Source organism: Pongo abelii, chromosome 1, assembly GCF_028885655.2.
Source record: "Pongo abelii isolate AG06213 chromosome 1, NHGRI_mPonAbe1-v2.0_pri, whole genome shotgun sequence".
Lineage (NCBI taxonomy): Eukaryota > Metazoa > Chordata > Mammalia > Primates > Hominidae > Pongo > Pongo abelii.
The window spans coordinates 117657393-117678577 of record NC_071985.2 but is presented as its reverse complement, the minus strand read 5'-3'; the positions used below and the strand labels follow the sequence as shown (position 1 = coordinate 117678577).

Here is a 21185-nt window from a genome sequence, read left to right as displayed (position 1 = left end):
TTGTGTCTGTCAGTGCCTGGTTCAGATGCTCAATATATGTTTATCTAATTTATCTGCAATTCTCATTCTAGGAATAGAAAGTTGATTGAAATGACCACTGATCTCTGGAATTTGACATTTAAAATAAATCCCTGGTAACCTGTGTAATGTGTTTTCATGGTTTCTTATAAGTTGATTGAAAAAAAATCCTGGTTAACCAAGGCTGAACCTATGAGATTTCAGTTTACAGAGGTTTCAGTGTATATAGCTTAAAGATGCTGTTGGGATATAACTGACAGATTTGGGGAAATCTTGGTACTTCTGATTATTGAACAAAATATTTAGTAAATTATAATTTATTTAATAGAACAAGCAAACAAGTTTATGTTCATAGACAACAATACTACTCCATTAAGGTATATATTTTCTTTACTGACAATGATAACTGAGAAGGAAAAAAATCCAAACACATCTAGCTAGCTGTACAATATTTGTAAGATTAAAAAAAATCTTCTTAATCTTCAAGGTGATCAACTTACATTCAAAAGTCTGAAATTTAATTACCCTTCCTCAGTAGTAGAACTAAAATAATTATGTCATAACATTATCCAGAGGGATAATGATATCAATATCATATCAATATGATATTGATATGATATATCCAATATGATATCATATCCAATATGATAACTATATCCAATCAATACATATTGATAATGATATCCAATTGATATTGAACAAGTTCTTCATCATGCAGGCTCTATTGAGAAGAATGTTCTGTTTCTGCCTAAGGCACTGTGGATCCTCTATTTTCTTCCATGCATCCAAAAATTATTTAATATTCATGGTTAACCCATAATGGAGCTGTCATCCTTGATTGTATTCTTCTAATTGTGTCAACCTTTTTTTTTTTTGCCTGTTAATCTTTTTGAGAACAAATTACATACCTGTTCTGTGTAAAATAATCTTTAATTTGTTCCAACTGTACATATTTCAACCTTAAAGGGATATCCTAAGGGTTTGGAAGTGGGATCAGGGGGTTCCTAGATTTCTGAGTTAGCCCCTTAACACCAGTTGTAATTTCAGTTGACCTTTTTTGGACTTTATCTTTCTGGTGTCTTCCTTGACCAAATGGTAGAATTATAAGCATGGTCACATGCATTGGGATGGTACTGAAGTTTGGTTATGCTTTTTCTTGGTGTCTTTGCCCTTTCTGATTTTAACCAATAGGTTCTTTAATTTTATCTTTGATTTAGCATGACTGCTGTCTTTCTGATGTCCATGCTTTTTGGCCTTGCATGTGGGCAAGCGATGTCTTTTTGTATTCCAACTGAGTATACAATGCACATCGAAAGGAGAGAGTGTGCTTATTGCCTAACCATCAACACCACCATCTGTGCTGGATATTGTATGACACGGGTATGTAGTTCATGTCACTTCTTTTGGCTGTAAATTATATAAGCCCTGAAGAAGTCCATTCCTATATGGAAAGGAAATGAAATAAATCACAACCTCATTTTCCAAATCTAATCGTTATTGGCTCCTTAGAAGCAGAGTACAAAGGTTACAATATTATGTGAATCTACTCAGCACAATGGATACAGATAATTTTATAACAGTTTTATGTCCCAGCTTTACTTAAACCTTATCTGTTCCCATGATCAACGATAAAAGAGAGGAGGGTGTCACTTTTGTCTCTGTAGAATTCAACGTGGTTAAGTTGGTATTGGAGAATGGGGCTAAGGAATTCTTTCCCAGTTGTATTTGTGATGAAGGAATATAAGTGAATTTATTTTTATGTTTCTATTATCTATATGTTTCCTAAAGTCCTGTCACATTATGCTCTCTTTTCTGTTCTTTCCCCAGGATATCAATGGCAAACTGTTTCTTCCCAAATATGCTCTGTCCCAGGATGTTTGCACATATAGAGACTTCATCTACAGGACTGTAGAAATACCAGGATGCCCACTCCATGTTGCTCCCTATTTTTCCTATCCTGTTGCTTTAAGCTGTAAGTGTGGCAAGTGCAATACTGACTATAGTGACTGCATACATGAGGCCATCAAGACAAACTACTGTACCAAACCTCAGAAGTCTTATCTGGTAGGATTTTCTGTCTAATAGTGATATAATTTGCAATTTGGTTAAACGTGCTTGCCTGAAATAAAGCTAATAAAAATACTGTGTTTCACAATATCTTCTGTTCATTTTGAGTATTATTTAATCCATATCCATACCTACATAGGCATTAGAGAGCTTAAGCGGTTTTAGAAGAAAAGGTGAATGAATGGGCCTTTTGGGCTCAGTTGAAGGTTGGTTTTCACGTGAAAGAGCAGAGTGGAGGTAAAATGGAGAACAGGGATATGAAATGCCAAAAAGCTCACCTTGAGCAGTCTCTCCTAACAGAGGGCCAGGAGGTTTCTATGATATAGAAAGTGAATGTGGGATGACTGCAGAGTTACGAAGAGAGAGTAATGTGATCAAAAGCTGAAGGAACACATGGTGTCAAGATACTGAGACATCTACTTCCAAAGGCTAGAAGCAGGGCTGGCATGGAGGTGGGGAGTAAGGAGCATGTGGAATCTACAGTGGAGTGCTTTATTCCTGGTCATTCAAATGCACTGGATAAAACTCCACCCAAACTCGGAAGAGTCTAGGAACTATTTTCTTTAATTAATTACTCTGGTGCGCCAAGTGACCTATGAAAGTTATACCCCAAAAAGTCAGTTTACAAAGCCTAGAAAAGAGGCCACGATCATTTTACATGTGGAAGTCTAAATCCTTCGTAGGCCTTCAAGTAATAGGAGATGCTTTTCAGCATTTATACCAAAAGCAACTGGTGCTGTTTTGGCTTTTAATGTAATGAAAAACTGGTATGACAATAAAATGTTTTAGGGATGGGGGAGAGTACAAAGGGATTTGAGAGAGTGGAATTATCCTAAATTCTAATCTAAACCTCCATCAATATTGAAACACTGTTTTCTGGTAAATGTGCTTGGTAAGCAGCTGTTTACTTTTCTTTTCCTTCCTTAGATACTCTGTCATGAGAATTTGGTTTCAACAGATGATTGACGTGAGACAGACCTAGTGCCCTGTAGACTTGATCTAAAAAAGTTGATATATCCTCTATTTGTCCATTCCTTTTCATTCACACTGCCCCCACCAAGGCGAAAAACAGTTGTCAGCAGGGCCAGTTGCCTTTGCTGTATTCTATAGCCACCAGTTAAATTCAGCTAGGCATACTGTAAATGTCTGTATGCTGATAGTGCACGGGGTGGGCTGAGGAGGGTGGTGGTGGTAGTGGTGGGGTCCTGTAGATGGATTAGTACAATGGGGAGGGAATAGATGTGTATTTACATACAAAAGTCAGAACCCACATTATTTTACTTTAATATCTGAAATTGATATTTGTGTGGTCTCCACATATTAATCTAGGGTTTTGGGTTCTCATATCAGCTGATAACATGGACATTTAAAGCTGCATACCACTTAAACTGTGTGTCAAATATAGATCTTTGATTAATAAATAAAAAGTCTAATGTTCAAATCTAACTGGCACTAGTCACAAATGCCTTCATGGATTCTGAAAAAGTTTTCTCAAGGATTTGAACTGTCTGAGTCTAAGTGCAATAAAAATTCTTTTATAAAGGTAACTTCCAGTCTATTGTTCACTGTTGGGTTCTTCTGTACTTGCTCATCTCTCCTGGTTAATCCCCACTTATAAGACAACTCTATCTCACTTTCTCTACTTCTGCTACCCTCCTTCTACCTGCTCTTTCTGCCTGCTTAGCATCCATGTCTCTTCTTCTGGTAGCTGCACCTTGATTTCCCTCTGGGGTTCTCTTCACCTCCAGTTTGAGTTCAAGTGGTTTCAGTGAGGATAATGAGGGTGGGTATGCTACTAGGCTCAACCAAACCTGGACTATTAGAAAGAGAAGTGGTTGGCCTGTTGGGGTTCCTAAACTGATAAAATGTGAGCCTGGAGTTGCTGCTGGCCATCTGTGGCATCCCTTGGAAACAGCTAGCTGTCCAACCCAGTGGAGAGCAAGAGAGACTGAGGAGAGAGAGGCCTATCGATATCATTTGAGCCTAACCTGAAGCTGGCTTCACCCCTTAAAAGAAACCATAACTTCTCTTTTCTGCCCAGTTAGAGCTAGGTTTCTGACACTTGCAACTGGGAAGTTCTGATAGATTCAGCTCTTTCCCACTAGTTTCAGAAGATGCTCCTAGTTCCACTCCTCATCTCCCCTAGGACTTTGTTGTTTGCTCTCGTATTTTCTCTTGCTTCCTTTTTCTTGATTCCTTCTTTTCAGTATGAAGAATCCTTAAATCTCTTCCCATCATAAAAAAAGCAAAAGCAAAAAAACCACTCTCTCTTGATCTTCTGCAACCATCTAGTTATTTGCCCCCTCTCTCCTTGAGTTCTTATTTCAAGTTTTTTTTTGTGTGTGTGTGTGTGAAAGAGCCCACTACACTAACCAACTACTTCCTCACTTCTCATTCTCTTCACAGTCATTACAATTTGGCTTCCACTATTGTCCCCTCTTGAAATTGTTTTCAGTAAGATCAACAATGACTTACTAATGGGCCAATATACAGGACAACTGTTAGTCCCAATCTGCCCTGACCTCCCTTCTTCCCTAGAGGGCCCAGTGGTCCTCACATGTCTGGATTCACAATGCAATACATCTTATTGTAGCAGCCTTGCCAATGCACCACAATGTTTTAGTTTTGTTGTTTTTAAGTAGGACCCAGAGTTCTTTGTCTTACCACCAAGAAAATTAAGGAGCATGAACACTAGGGTGAGGATGAAGCAAAAGTTTAATAAGTGAAAGGAGAAAGCTCTCCTTTCGAGGAGCGGGGACCTGAAAGAGGGTTGCCATTCTACAGTGGAATACAAGGGCTTTTATAAACAGGCTAGTAGGGCAAGATATTTCATTTACATAAGGTGTGAAAAAATGGTTAGGACTAGGTGTTTCATTTGCATAAGACTCAAATTCCTGACAGCTCCTCCCTGTCCTTTCAGTGTGCATGTGGACTCTTAGCCTAAGTTACTCCATATTACTTAGTTTCCCTTACTGTGCATGTGTAAGGGGGCGGAATTCTCCATTGTGGACATGCCGGGTTCTGTGTTACTGCTCTTGGGCATGTTTCAAGCAAGCCCCCTCCTCCCTCCCCTGTGCAAACTCCCTTATCTCAGTATGTTCAAAAAAGGAAAGGAATGTGCTTACTGAAGCCTACTGTGTATAAGTGACCCTGCTAATTACACAGAAGGCATCTTCATGGTGGACCTTGCCTCCTTATCTATGCTTGCAGTCTGATCTTTCAGGCTGTTCCTTTTTTAGACAAAAGGAATCCTACAGAGAACTTATCCTAGCTATCTGCCTAACTGGTTCCTTTCTTTCTTTTTCTTCATTATGGCATTTATAACCAGTCTTAATCAAGATGAAATCCACATTTTCTCCTTTTTTCATGTTTTCTTTCTACACTCCTTCTCCAAGATGACTCAAAATCTATGCCATTGTCTTTAGCAGGCAACAGTAATGTAGGTCTGGACTGTACTTTTGCTTGGTGATTTTGCTTGATTCTGTAGCGATGAAGATTCTAAACTTTGTGAAAGGAGGGCCAGCGTGGTGATAACTTTATGTGTCGTATTGACTCTTTGGACATTGTTAAATGTACAGCATATGAAAAACTTGGGTTTGTATTAATTCAGCCTTGGATATCCTAAGGATTTATACTCATTAAAGACAGTTTTGATGGCAGTTGTTAAAGAAACACAGGCAGCTAAGAAAGACTCTCCAAGTTTAGGATAAGAAATAGGTGGGGAGCAAAGAATTACTGTGGGCTTTTAACTTACTACAGTAAGTTTAAAACTTTCTTGCTGGGGATTTAATCATAAGAGGTGGCTTATCTTTTTCAAATATGGGCATTACCACGCTTATATTGATTCCTATAGTTTTAGTTCAGACTTATTTTCCTGAGCTTCAGGGCCAGGGCCATATATCTAGTGCCTGTTTATATTTCCTCTTGGGTATTCTATAATCATCTCCACCCCATGTCATCATCACAATCTGCTTTTCCTCCTGTGTACCACTATCTTCCACCTGCCAAGTCAGAAACCTGGGAATTACTCCAGATTCCTCTTTTTCTCTCATCCCTCACATCCAATTTCTCTTAAGTCTGTCTACTTCTTAGTAGGCTTTCCAGTACATTAGTTACAAATCTTCCTGACTCTGGTGTTCGCCATCCAGTAATTCTTCATATAAAGACTGAGTGATTTTTAAAAGGTTCAAGTCTAATTTTGTAACTCACCATGTAAAATTTTCCCCATGGCCTCAGGACAAAGATAGCACTCAAGCATACTTTAATAGGGCTATTTATCTCCTTAGCACTTGACTCATTTTCTTTGAATGTTTCCATGCCTTTAATGTTTCAGGCTCTTCTTGCATGCTGTTCCCCAGCAATCCCCTCGTCTTCTTCTACTACTTTTGACTTGGCTAATTAGTGTGGGTTCTTTAGGACTCAGTTTAGAGACTCCAACATAAAGGAAGCCTCTCTCCTGACCACTCTCCCCAAAGGTGAGTGGGCCCATTCTGTGTGAATGAGTATCATAACACTTATCTATAGTAATATGCTTGCTTGCTTTTTTCCATAATAAGCTGCTTGACAGCAGAGACTTGTCTTGCCCATCTTAGCATATCAATATTCTTATAGTTTTTCCAAATGTACAAAATAGTAACCCCCAAAGTAAAAAACCAATCCAATATTAGTGTGGGTTTCATCTTATAAGGTAGAGTAGGCCCAGAGAAAAGCATAAGGACTCTAGCTATGGCTACTGATCTCAAGTCTTTGAATTAAAATAGAATTGGGAAAGATATCAAAAGCTGTTCATTAATTCTACAAATAAATGTGTTCAAATGGATGATTGGTATCATAATGAAATATGTTCAGTTATGCATCATTTCTAGAAAACTGTTTGACTTGTAATTAGCAAAAAACTCTCCTCGGCTCACACCTGTAATCCCAACACTTTGGGAGGCCAAGGTGGGCGGACCACCTGAGGTCAGGAGTTCGAGACCAGCATGGCCAACATAGTGAAACCCCATCTCTACTAAAAATACAAAAATTAGCCAGGCGTGGTGGCACATGCCTGTAATCCCAGCTACTAGGGAGGCTGAGGCAGGAGGATCACTTGAACCCAGGAGGCAGAGGTTGCAGTGAGCCGAGATTGTGCCACTACACTCCAGCCTGAGCAACAGAGCGAGACTCCATCTCAAAAAAAAAAAAAAAAAAAAAGCAAAAAACCAAGACCTCTCCTCATCAGAGTATTAACATAATTACAACAGATAATATTCATTAGTTGCCAGGTATGCTAGGCATTTTATGTTGGTAATTTCTTTTAAATTTTTTCCATTTAATATAAGAACATCATAAATTATACAGACCACGCTGCCTCCCACCACAAACAACTACCAAAGCTTTGAAAGGATTTCTGATACATTAGCTAAAAACTTTATGAAATCAGCATAGATTATGCTTTGCAACATTCAGGACATGTTACTCCTGTTCTTCGTGGTTCCCCTATCCCCAGAAGATAAACTATATGAACAGTGGATTCCTGGAATGTATTTAACCTTTGCTGTTATAATGAGGATATTTTTAAAAATCATTTTGCATTGGTGAAGTCTTTTTACCTTTCAAAAGAAATTTACATATAATACCTTACAGGTACATGTTATAGTAAAAAATGAAGGATCATGCTGAAAAAAAGGAGAAACCTTTTGTCTCTCTTAAAATATAAATTAACATAAATTTGATTTGGATGAGCCCAAACTAAGAAGATGCAGTTAATCTACTAGCTTTGAAGGCCCATGAGTGTTCTCTCCCAGGGATGGCGAAAATGAAGTTGTTGAAATTGAGGAGCTGGTGGTCAAAGAGGATGTCAAAGGGGCCATGAACCAGGAAAGCTGGGGTGTGGTGCACCTACTAAAGGTCCAGTGGCTTTCCCAGTGGCCGTGGAAACTGCATTTTACCCGTGACAGAAGGGTACCTCTTCCTTTTCATCTTCAATAAACTTGTTTCAAAAGGGAAAACATGCTATCTCCTTCACTGCCATCTTCCCATCAGCCTCATTTTCAGTCAGCCAAATCTATAAACACTGCTCACAGGGTAAGGAGAATAATTACAGTTGCTGACTGCATGGGGAACCACACTGGACCCTGCATCAGTATGCAATTTTATAGCTTGAACCATGGATAACAAAGGAGCAATTCTGCAGAAAAGAGGTATAATTTACATAAAAAATATTAATTAAAACACAACTATAGTCGATCCTCAGTATCTGTGTGTTCTGCATCTGTGGATTTAACCAACTATAGATTAAAACAATTTGGACCAAAAAAAAAAAAAAAAAAGAATGGTTGCATCTGTACTGAACATGTATAAAATTTTTCTTGCCATTATTCCCTAAACAATACAGCATAACAAGTATTTACACAGTATTTACTTTGAATTAAGTAAATAAGTAATCTAGAAATGATTTACAGTTTACAGGAGGAGCTAGGAAGTGGGGCAAGATGCTGGAATAGAACCCTGCAGTGATAGTGCCCGCACCTGCAGGAACATCAAATTGAACAACTATCTACAAAATAAAGCCTTTCAAAAGAACTAAAAAATCAGGTGAGAGATCTTAGCACTTGGTTTTAATAAAATAACAAGGAAAGATGCATTAAAGAGGGTAGGAAGGACAGTATTGCATTGCCTACACCACCCCATTCCCAACCCCAGGCAGTGCAGCGCAGAGCAGAGAGAGAATCTGCGTGCTTAGTGGAGGGAAAGCAAAATATGAGGGATTTTGCATTGGTACTCAGAGCTGTTCTGACACAGAACACAACACCAGGCAGAATTTCTCTGATGCTCAAGAAGGGAGCATTTCAACCAGTCCTGGGACAGAGGGGAATCTTTTGCAGCAGGAGGAGGAACACAAGTCACAGCTGACTTCACTACAGGCTGACTAAAGTGGTCTGGGGCTCCAAATAAATTCAAGTGGCAGTCAGGCCACAGTGACTTTCATCTTTGGGCAAACCCTGGTGTTGCATTGGTCTTGGAGGCAGTGTGATTGGGATGTGACCTGGTGCAACACCAGCTGCAGCAGCTGCGAGAGTGCTGGTGTCACCTCACCCCAACTCCAGGCAGTGCAGCAAGGAGGGAGACTCCTTCTGCTTGGGGGAACAAGATGTTACTCTTTGTCTTGCAACTGGATACCAGCCCAGCCACAGTAAAACAAAGCACCTAGAAGAATCTTGAAGCCCCTATTTCTAGGCCACTGCTCCTTGACCACACTTCTAAACCCACTCCAGACCAGGAGGGAATCCACTGCCCTGGCAGGGCAGACCCAATTCTTGGCTGGCTTTACTACCTGCTGACAAAAGTGGCCTTGGGCCTTGAATAAACATCAGTGCAGTCAGACAATAGCAGCCATGGGCCTTGAGTGTCCCAGTCCTATGCTGGTTTGGGAGGTCATGGGTATCAGATGCAACTTAGTGCACCGCCAGCTGCAATGGCCACAGAGTGCTTGAGTCACCCCTCCCACAACACCAGGTGGCCAACCCCAGAGAGGGACTCCTGCTTGGGGGAAAGAGAGGGAAGAGAGTGAGGGACTTTTCCTGGGTATGCAGGGAATTCCCTTATTTTCCCCAAGTCCATCAGGGATGGGTATCCAGGAATCTGCAAAGAATCTTAGTGTACCTGGGCTTTGGACACCCTCTAGTGCTGAAATAGCTGTAATGACACAGGCTTACTGAACTCAAGACTCAGCTGCCTTTGAACTCTTGGAAGGCCTTCTGAAGAAGGATGAGGATAAACAAAGCCAGACTATGAAGACTGGAATAAAAACCTAACTCTTCAATGTCAAGACATCAGTGAGCATCCAAAAGCATCTAGCATAAAACTTCAGGAAAATATGACCTCACCAAACAGACTAAATAAGGGGCCAATGGCCAACATTGGAGTGGTGGAAATATGTGATATCTCAGATAGGAAATTCAAAATAGATGTTTTGAGGAAGCTCAATGAACTTTAAGAAAACAGACAGAAAAAATTCAGAAATTTATTAAAGACATTTAACAAAGACATTGAAATAGTAATAATAAAAAAGAAATAGAAATCCTGCAGCTGAAAAGTACAACTGATTAACTGAAAAATGCATAATCAGAGTGTCTCAACAGCAGAACTGATCAAGCAGAAGAAAGAATGAGTGATTTCAAAGACAGGCTATTTAAAAATACAAAGTCAGAGGAGAAAAAAGAAAAAAGATTGAAGTACATTACAAGATCTGGAAAATAGCCTCAAAAGGACAAATCTAAGAGTTACTGGCCTAAAGAGGAAGTAGAGAAAAAGATGGGGTAGAAAGTTTATTCAAAGAAATAATAGATCACTTTCTAAACCTAAAGAAAGTTATGAATATCCAGGCACAAGAAGCTTAGAGAACATCAAGCACATTCAACCCAAATGAGACTACCCTGAGGTATATAATAATTATACTCTCAAAGGTAAAGGATAAAGAAAGGATTCTAAAAGCAGCAAAGGCTGCTTTTCTTTTGAAGCAAATAACATATAGAGGAGCCCCAATATGTCTTGCAGCAGACTTCTCAGCAGAAACCTTACAGGCCAGGAGGAAGTGGGATGACATATTCGAAGTGCTGAAGGAAAAAAACTTTCAACTGAGAATATTGTACCCAAAAAAGCTATCCTTCAAATATGAAGGAAAAATAAAGACTTTGCTAGACAAACAAAAGCTGAAGGAGTTCCTAAGCACCAGATCTGACTTACAAAAGATGCTAAAAGCAGTTCTTTAATCTGAAAGAATAGAATGCTAAAGTGTGACAAGAAATCATCTGAAGGTATAAATCTCATTGGTAAAAGTAAATACACAAATTCAGAATATTCTCATACATTAACTGTGGTGAGTAAACCACTCATATCTTTGGTATGAAGACTAAAAGACAAATCTATCAAAAATAATAACTACAACAATTTGTTAAGAGATAAGCAACATAAGGCTGGGTGTGGTGGCTCACGCCTGTGATCCCAGCACTTTGGAAGGCCAAGGCAGGTGGATTGCTCGAGGTCAGGAGTTCAAGACCAGCCTGGCCAACATGGTGAAACCCTGGCTCTACTAAAAATATAAAAAAAATTATCCAGGCATGGCGGCAGGCGCCTGTAATCCCAGCTACTAGGGAGGCTGAGGCAGGAGAATAGCTTGAACCTAGGAGGCAGAGGTTGCAGTGAGCTGAGATCACGCTACTGCACTCCAGCTTGTGCGACAAAGTGAGATTACATCTCAAAAAAAAAAAAGGGAGAGAGAGATAAACAACATAAAAAGTTATAAATGGAGACAATAAAAAGTCAAAAAGTGGGGGAAGATGAGTTAAATTGTAGGGTTTTTTAGTTTTTTCTATAAACAACTAAAAAACGTGCTTGTTTGCTTCTTTTCTTTGTGATCAAAGTTACCAGTTTAAAACAAGTTATTGTATCTATAAGATTTTTTTGTCTCATAACAACCACAAAGCAAAAACCTATAATAGATACAGTAAAAATAAAAAGCAATGAATTAAAATATATTACCAGGGAAAATAACCACAGAGAAAGACAGTAAGAATACAATGAAGGACTTAAGAACCAGAAAACAAACAACGAAATGGCAGTAGTGTTTACCCATCATTAATTACATTGAATGTAAACATGGACCAAATTCTCCAATTTAAAAGACACAGGGTGACTGAATGAATGAAAAAACAAGACCCAACACTTTGTCTCTTTTTAAGTAAGAAACTGTAAAAAGAGACAAAGAAGGTCATTATATAATGGTAAAGGGATCATTCTGCAAGAGGATATAACAATTGTAAATATAACTGTACCCAACATCAGAGCACAAAAAGAGAGCTAGATTCCAGTACAATAATAGTAGGGAACCTCAAAACCCAACTTTTGCCAATAAATAGATCATACAGAGAGAAAATTAAAAAAAAGAAACATGAAAAGTAAACTACACTCTAGACCAAATGGACATAACTGACATTTTCAGAACACTCATCCTACTGCTGCAGAATACACATTCTTCTTGCCAGCATATAAAAACATTCTCCAGGAAAGACAACGTGCAAGGTCACAAAACAAGTCTTAGCAAACTCAAAAAATTGAAATAATATCAAATATTCAGGCTGCAGTGGAATAAAATCTAGAAATCAATAACGAGAAGAACACTGAAAATTGAATAAATACATGAAAATTAAACAACATGCTCCTCAATGACCAATGGATCAATGAAGAAATTAAAAATATTTTAAAAATTCTTGAAACAAATGAAAATAGAAATACAGCATACCAAACCAATGGAGTACAGCAAAAGTAGTATTAAGAAGGAAATTTATAGTAATAAATGCCCATATCAAAAAAAGTAGAAAGACTTCAAATAGACAAATTAATGATGTACCTTAAAGAACTAGAAAAGCAAGAACAAACCAAATCCCAAATTAGTAGAAGAAAAGAAATAATAAAAACCAAAGTAGAGATAAAATGGACACTAAAAAACAGTGCAAAAGAGCAACAAAATGAAAAATGAAATTTTTTAAAAGATAAAAAAATGACAAACTTTTAGCTAGACTAATTAGGAAAAAAGAAAGACCTAAGTAAATAAGAGACAAAAAAGGAGACATTAAAACTGATACCACAGTAATACAAAAGATCATTAGAGACTTTTGAACTATATGCCAATAAATTGAAAAACCTAGAAAAGATGAATAAATTTCTAAATACATACAATTTACCATGATTGAACCATGAAGAAGTAGAAAACCTGAGCAGATTGATAACAAGTAATAAGGTAAAAGCAGTAATAAAAGTCACTCATCAAAGAAAAGCCCAGGACCTGATGGCTTCACTGCCAAATTTTATCAAATATTTAAAGAACACCAATTCTACTAAAACTATTCTCCAAAATTGAAGAGCTAATTCAATGAGTCCAGCATTACCCTGATAGCCATACCAAACAAAAATACAACTACAAAGAAAATGACAGACCGATATTCCCGATGAACATAGATGCAAAAATACTCAACAAAATACTAGCAAACAGAATTCAAAAACACATTAAGAAGATCATTCACCGTGATCAATTAATTGGGATTCATCTCAGGGATACAAGGATGGTTCAACATACACAAATCAATAAACATTAATAGTAACAAGGACAAAAACCATATGAACACTTGAATAGATACCAAAAAGATATTTGATAAAATTCAGTATCCTTCATGATAAAAACTCTCAACAAACTGGTGATAGAAGGAACATAACTCAAAACATTAAAAGCCATATAAGATAAACCCACACCTAACATCATATTGAACACGGAAAAGTAAAAAATTGAAAGTCTTTCTTTTTTTTTTTTCCTTTTGAGACAGGGTCTCACTCTGTCGCCCAAGCTGGAGTGCAATGGTATGATCTCGGCTCACTGCAACCTCTGCCTCCCAGGCTCAAGCAATTCTCGTGCCTCAACCTCCCAAGTAGCTGGGATTACAGGCATGTGCCACCATGTCCAGCTAATTTTTGTATTTTTAGTAGAGACAGGGTTTCACCATGTTGGCCAGGGTGGTCTCAAACTCCTGACCTCGTGGTCCACCTGCCTTGGCCTCCTGAAGTGCTGGGATTACCAGCATTAGCCACTGCGCCGGGCCAAAAATTAAAAGATGTGGAAAAAGACAACAATGCCCACTTTCACCACTGGAAGCTCAATCCAGAGCAATTCAATGAGAAAAAAAAAGGGCATCCAAATTGGAAAGAAAGAAGTCAAATCATCCTTGTTTGCAGAAGACATGTTTTATATTTAGAAAAACCTAAAGATTCCACCAAAAAAATTGTTAGAACTGATAAATGAATTCAGTAAAGTTGCAGAATATAAAATCAAAATAAAAAAGTAGTATTTTTATATGCCAGCAGTGAACAATCTGAAAAAAATCAAGAAAGCAATCCCATTTACAATAACTACAAAAAAATTTAGGAATAAATTTAACCAAAGAAGCGAAAGGTCTCTACAATGAAAGCTATGTAATGTTAATGAAATAAATTGAAGAGGACAGAAAAAAGTGGAAAAATATTCCATGTTCATGGGTTGGAAGACTTGATATTGTTAAAATGACCATACTACGCAAAGTGTTCCACAGATTCAATGCAATCCTTATTGAAATACCAATGACATTTTTTCACAAAAATAGAAAAAAAATGCAAAATTCGCGTGGAACCACACACACACACAAACCCCTGAATAGTCAAAGCAATCCTTGGCAAAAAGAATAAAAGCTGGAGGCATCACACTACCTATCTTCAAAATATACCGCAAAGCTACAGTAACCAAAACAGCATGGTATTGGCATAAAAACAAACACATAGACCAATGGAACAGAATAGAGAACCCAGAAATAAATCCATGCATTTACAGCTAACTCACTTTTGACAAAGTCACCAAGAACCTCCACTGGGGAAAGAACAGTCTCTTCTACAAATAGTGCTGAGAAAACTGGTTATCTACATGCAGAAGAATGAGACCAGACCCCTATTTCTCACTCTACACAAAATTCAAATGTATTAAAGACTTAAATGTAAGACCTGAAATTATGAAACTACTAGAAGAAAACACTGGGAAACTGCTTCAGGAAACTGGTGTGGGCAAATATTTTTGGGGTAAAACCTCAAAAGCACAGGCAACCAAAGTAAAAATTGACAAATGGGATTACATCAAGCTAAAAAGTTTCTGCACAACAAAGGAAACAATCAACAGCCACTATGCAAAACAGTTTGGAGGTTCCTCAGAAATCTACCATATGACTCAGCAATCCTACTGCTGGGTATATATCCAAAAGAAAGAAAATCAGTATATCAAAGAGATGTCTGCATGTTCATATTTATTGCAGCACTATTCACAATAGCCAAGATACAGAATTAACCCAAGAGTCCATCAACAGATGGATAAAGAAAATGTGCCATATATACACGATGAAATATTATTCAGCCATGACAATGGCTGAATAATGAATAAAATCCTGTCAATTGCAGCAACATGGATAGAATTGAAGGATATTAAGTGAGATGAGCCAGGCACAGAAAGACAAATATCATCAAGATAAATCATGTTCTCAGTCATATGTGGGAGCTATAAAAATTGATCTCATGGAGGTAGTAAATACAATGGTGGTTACCAGAGGCTGGAAAGGGTAGCAGGCAGGAAGGGATGAAGAGGGATTGATTACTGGGTATAAAAATACAGTTAGATAAAATGAATAAGTTCTAATATTTGGTAGCACAATAAGGTGACTATAGTTAACAACAATTTATTATATATTTTAAAAGGCCTAGAAGATCTGGAATGTTCCCAACACAAAGAAATGATAAATGTTTCAGGTAATAGATATCCCAATTACCCTGATGTGATTATTACACATTGTATGCTAATATCAAAATATCACATATATCCCGTAAGTATGTACAACTATTATGTAACAATAAAAAAAAAATTAAAAAAATAAAGTATATGAGAGGATATGCATAGGTTATATGCAAATACTACACAATTTTATACAAGGGACTTGGACATCTGTGGATTTTGGTATCCACAGGGGGTCCTGGAACCATTCTCCTATGAATACTGAAGAGATGACTGTATATGCAGTAAGAGTCCTTAGGGTGTTGCTTTTAAGTCAACTACCAATAGTAAATTATAGAAGGGTTACCACTCTGTTTTTTTTTTTAATCATATTATTTGATTGGTAGTTAGACATTTAGATAAGTTGCGTGAAGGTTTGTAGAAAGATATAATAGGACTTTAAGATAAATCAAACAAGCAATTTCAGTATATAGAAAATTTAATATGAAATAACTTAAAATATTTCAACATTAAGAAGTTTTAATTCAGTGCCTTGGCATAAGACATTTAAAAGCATGTTTGGGTCTAATCTCAAATTAGTTCAGGGGAACAGAAATAACTGAAAATTTATGTATATGTGTATGTATATATATATACACACACACATCTGTATATACATACATGTATATATTCAAATTATATACATATAAAGATATTTGTAGATTCAAGATATATAGGGATTATATATCTATATATACTATATGTGTGTCTATTTATATAGATATATATATATATTCATCTTTCTGTGTGTGTGTGTATATATATCCACACACACATATAAAATCTATTGTTGCTTAGTGGTGGAATTCTCTAATTTTACTCATGCACATATTTTGGAAACTTATCCCCAAAAGGGGCACATTAATCGTACATGGAACAGAACCCTTCTCTTTTACTTCAATTAATTTCTTTTAAAATTTATTTATTTCTATTCTTCCACTTTGAACTATTGTAGTCTCCTTTAAAGTTGTTAATTCAGATAGGAAACTAAACTCACTTTTGTGGAATCAGAGATGATTCTGAGTTGGAAAGAACCTGAGTATGCACTTGGGCCTGTTTCCTGTCTTCAGGCAGAGAGATAAACTAAAGCTAGGAGAGATGGACTGCCTGTTCTTTTCCTAAGAGGTCACATTTCTCAACTACTGGGGTACAAACTATATTTCATGAAGTAATTTTTGTAAAATAATTTTTCTTTAGCTATAGACACAGTAAAGTAGCCATGTATAATTAAGTTTTTAGCTTGCTTCAAATATGACCTTTGTTCTTCTAGAAGAGTTTCCTCCAAAATCAGTAGCAGTAGCAAGTATGGCAGAAAGAGAAATGTGGTTCTCTATGGGAGAGAGATTATTTCAAGCAGTTATATCTTTTTAGCAAAATGTTTTGTGAGTTTTTTGGGAGTGTGACACTTTTAGTGCACACTCAAAGACTTGTGTTTTCGCATGTATAGAAGTTCACCTAGGGGTTTCCAACGCCTTCCGTATTTTCACTTATGTGTGGCCTTATAAAATGTAGTTTTTAAAAAATCTATGGTTTACTAAATGTAACACGTTAAAAATCACTGAAAAATATGCCAATGTAAATCCTAAATTTGGGTTTACTAACTTAAAATGAAGCATTAAGACCAAAAAAACATTGAAAATTTTATTTTCACAGGGGATTTGCATAAAAAGAACATTATTTTTGTTCTGTGTATATATAAGTATTTTTGTTTCCTTAACTTGTTTCTGTTGCCCACACACAACTAGGAGAAGATGCTTTTCTTTATTTTGGTTTGGCCAAAGTTGCTAATGGTTAAATTATGAAGGACTTTGTTTTACTTATGTTAAGTGGTGAAAACTGTAGTTCTTAATCTATGAAGAATTCTCTAGGTGGATATACAAGAAAAATACAAAAAGTTAGGAAAACATGTAAACGTAAGTTATGAGGTATTTCATAGATAGAGTGCCCGTAAAAATTCTCTTTCCCACAATTTTCAACTGCCAGATCTCTTGCTTTAGTCTTTTTTCCTTATATTTGGAGAAACAGAAGAGTTTGAGATAAAAGTCCCTTTAAGGATGTGAGGGTTGCAGTAGTTTACAGCAGGGTCAGAAAATGAAAGCAATAAAGCAATATTTACATGTTTTTGTATAAGAACAAAAATATTTCCTTAAAAAGTTGTTAAAAGTTTTTTAGTCCTATAAACACTCACTTTTGTAGGGCACATGATTGTCTGTGTGACTTCTCTTTCCAGAGGAAGACTTTTTTATTTTTAAATTCTAGGAAAGCATGACTTATTCAAATTAGATTTTCCATGCTATATTTAGTTTTACAGATGTGTTTAGTTCTAAAACTGTGGTTTACTGTATTCTGGGGAGAGCATGTATATAAAAAAACCCAGGAAACCCTTACACCCAACTTAGATACAGTCAGTTTTAACACTCCACTGTGATCTCTCAATTCTTCCAGATTATTGCTTCCATTAAGAAGAAATCTCTGAATTCTCTGCATCTAATTTTCAATGGCTACAGTCTGAGAAACTGACCCATTATCACTTTTTTTAAATAGCCAAGTTCTCAAAGTTTCTGAAAGCTCTTTGATCTTTTTTTTTCTGGGAGCGAAATAGGTTGTTCCTCTTATATAACAAGAATCAGGAATTCCCAGCAAACAGATTTCATTATGTATAAAGCATATTCCAGAAACACGCAGATCACACATGAATATGCTCTCAGTCATCATAAACAGGCGTTCACTCAAGGGGTAAACCAGTAATGAGCCAAACATATGTACTCATGCAAATGTACAATTGACAGCAAATTATTTTAGATCCTAGTGTCATTTCAGTATTAAAAATGAGCTGGGAGACAGCTCCTGTGACATTTGGTATGAAAGCTTTAGATTGCAATTTTCATGTAGAAGTAGCTTCATATCACATCTCGTGAGTTTCGTATCGCACAGCAGAGGACCATGCTGAATATCATGCCAAAGATCTGAAACAGAAGGAAACACTCATCAGTGACTTTGAAATGGGTACTAATTGGTAAAAAGTTCAGCAGATTTCCTGGGTGTCTAACTCAAGTTAACAAATAATTATAACCAATAATTACCAGTCACAAATGACATTTTAGTATGTTACTTAAGGTTGGCTATGGGGTAAATAATTCTAGATTAACTGTTTAAATGTGTATTATTATTGTTAACAAGTAACAAGGCTCTGCTTTAAAAGAACTTACCCAGCTTCAGAATTATAGAACCGTTCTGAATACTTGCGAGAGACAGATACAATACTGGCTTTGGAATTTTATATTTCAGGTTAATCCCAGATCTCTTTTATATGTTTATTTTGAAAATTGTGTCCATAACCACTTGTTGTTTAGATATGTTTGTGGTCTAAATAATTTTCTATTGCTGGAAAAGCTCTGATTTTTTACAACAGTGTGCATATATCAAAAAATGGAGTATCAGCTGGGTGCAGTGGCTCATGCCTGCAATCCCAGCACTTTGGGAGGCTGTGGTGGGAGGATCGCTTGAGCTCAGGAGTTCTAGACCAGCCTGGGAAACATGGTGAAACCCTGTCACTACAAAAAATACAAAAATTAGCTGAGTATGGTGGTGTGTCCCTGCAGTCCCAGGTGCTTGGCAAGCTGAGGCGGGAGGATTGCTTGAGCCCAGGAGGTCGAGGTTGCAGTGAGCTGTGATTGCACCACTTCACTCCCTGGTGACAGACACCCTGTCTCACAAAAAAAGAAAAAAAAAGTGGAGCATCACTTCATTCTCCGTCCATTTTTAAGGGCAAACGATGCTTCACTGTTTAATTCAACAGTTTTAGCAAAGCATAAACTAAAGGGTTTATACTATGGTATTATTGACTTTTACCTTTTGGATAGTTCTCTGAGAAGTTAAATACTTGAGCGAAATCAACATCCACTTCCATGGTTTGAATAGAAGAATGCCAAAGATTCTTCTTGTATGCAACTATTTCCCCTACAATTTTGTAGAGCCCATGGAACCCTATCTGTGGGCACCATTCTATAAACTACTGTCAATGTTTATTTTAAAAAATGGGTACTATGACTTTCTGGTTCTCTCCTCAATTCCATCCTAAGTCAGACTAGGATCTGTAAGTGCTGAATTCAATAAGATATGAATGATCAGTTGTTTTGAAAAGGGAGGGGCAGAAGCAGGTAAGGGCATGGCCAGGAACAGGATTTCAAGCTTCTGGATGACAGGACTCAGTACCAGTGTGTAGCACGGGCGACACCCAATGGACATTTAGTTAACTGATTACATTACGCAACTCTCAATTTACAGAGAAAAGAACTAACGAAGAAACCTGGGGGTGCCAACTCAAGATAGGCTCACTATGGGCATTTCCCCTTTACCATAGCCATAAGGTTGGATGTAATCCCTACCCATCCTGGTTTCAGTGAGACTTCTTCAGTCTCAGCCTTCTGCTGACACGAGTCAGGGGTGAATGCTTCTAGGCTGCTCATTTGCTGAGATTGTGAAACTCTCCATTATGCAGCACACGCTCAGACCTGCCTCAGGACTGTCCTTTGGGGAGCTGCAGAACTGCAGCCAGGCTATCCCCAGAGCAGGTGGGGAGGACCTGAGAAATGTCCCTTGATTTGGAGGGCCTCAGCGGAGTATTTCCAGCCACTTCCCCACCCCTCTGTGCTCTAAATACAGAAAAGGGGAAGGCGCTTGTGTGTCCCCTGATAACTGCAAATTCATTGATTTCCTCACAATTCCCACAGCCCTTGCCTCAGTTTAGGCCATGAATTAATCTACATAGACGGCTAGAGACTAAGTGCCATCTTAGCATTAGCTATTATCATCCAACCCCTGGACAATGGAAATCATCCTTTAACCCGCCTCCCAAATCCAATCTTGCCTCCCTCCAACATTTCCTCTATCCTCTACCACAGGTTCTTCCAACTCTTGGTGACTCCTCTTTCCTTAAGGATGAAGCCCACCCTTTCAAAGGGGCATACAAAGATCTCAATGATGTAGACCCAATACTCTCTCCATTACCACCTCTCGCAACTCCTGCCATACCTGTCCGCTGCTATCCATTCTTCCCACACTCTTCTTTTGTACTTTAGAAGTACAGAGCCACCTGGTGGTGGTCTGCATGCACTACGCTTAATACCTTCTATGCCATTGCCTTTGCCTGGTATATTATGCAGAGAGCTGGCATTTGTTGAGTGCTATATGTCCCAGACACTTTATCTGTATTAATTTGTAATACTACTTTATATGTAGAATCCCATTTAATTTTCACAGCAATCTTATAAGGTTTATATATTAACAGATGAGGAAATTGAGGTATAGAGAAATTAAGAAACTTTCCTATGATCTCAGAGCTTGCAAATGGTGGAGCCTAGAGTTAAATCCAAACCATGTGATGCCAGAGCTCGCCCTATTAATCTCTATGCTCTGCTGCCTCTTCAAATCGTAGGTGAGAGAGATTAACCTGATATGTTGCATTGAATTTGTAACAGTAGAAAGAGACCCAGAACTGAAAATCATTTATCTAGGTTATGGATAGTAGCCTTAAAACGGGAAGTTAATAACAATGATACACTCAAGGTCATAACGAGTTAAAGTTGCAATTTCTATTATATTTTAGAGGACAAACTATTAATATATTTATGAGCTTTGTTCTTAGAAGTTATAATACATTATGAACAAAGGTCTTTTTCCTTTATGAGAATTCTCTCTTAAGATACTATCACACTTGAAGAGA

The 21185-nt window shown here is 37.4% G+C and overlaps 2 protein-coding genes across 5 annotated transcripts in view; one reads left to right on the top strand and one right to left on the bottom strand.

The window, feature by feature from the left end:
- Nucleotides 1-1012: 1012 nt before the first annotated feature.
- Nucleotides 1013-2175, top strand: TSHB (thyroid stimulating hormone subunit beta). The gene is made up of 2 exons (XM_002810391.4): nt 1013-1398; nt 1846-2175. The coding sequence occupies exons 1-2, from the start codon at nt 1237-1239 to the stop codon at nt 2098-2100; spliced, it is 417 nt and encodes a 138-aa protein (XP_002810437.2). The 5' UTR covers nt 1013-1236; the 3' UTR covers nt 2101-2175.
- Nucleotides 2176-17087: 14912 nt separating this feature from the next.
- The window catches only part of TSPAN2 (tetraspanin 2), a 43042-nt gene continuing 38944 nt past the window's right edge, over nt 17088-21185 (bottom strand). For all 4 annotated transcript variants that reach the window (XM_063728111.1, XM_063728110.1, XM_024239157.3 and 1 more), the window contains one exon: nt 17088-18426. In XM_063728111.1, coding sequence (XP_063584181.1) covers nt 18361-18426 — 66 coding nt within the window. In that variant the 3' untranslated portion in view covers nt 17088-18360. The remainder of the gene's footprint in view (nt 18427-21185) is intronic.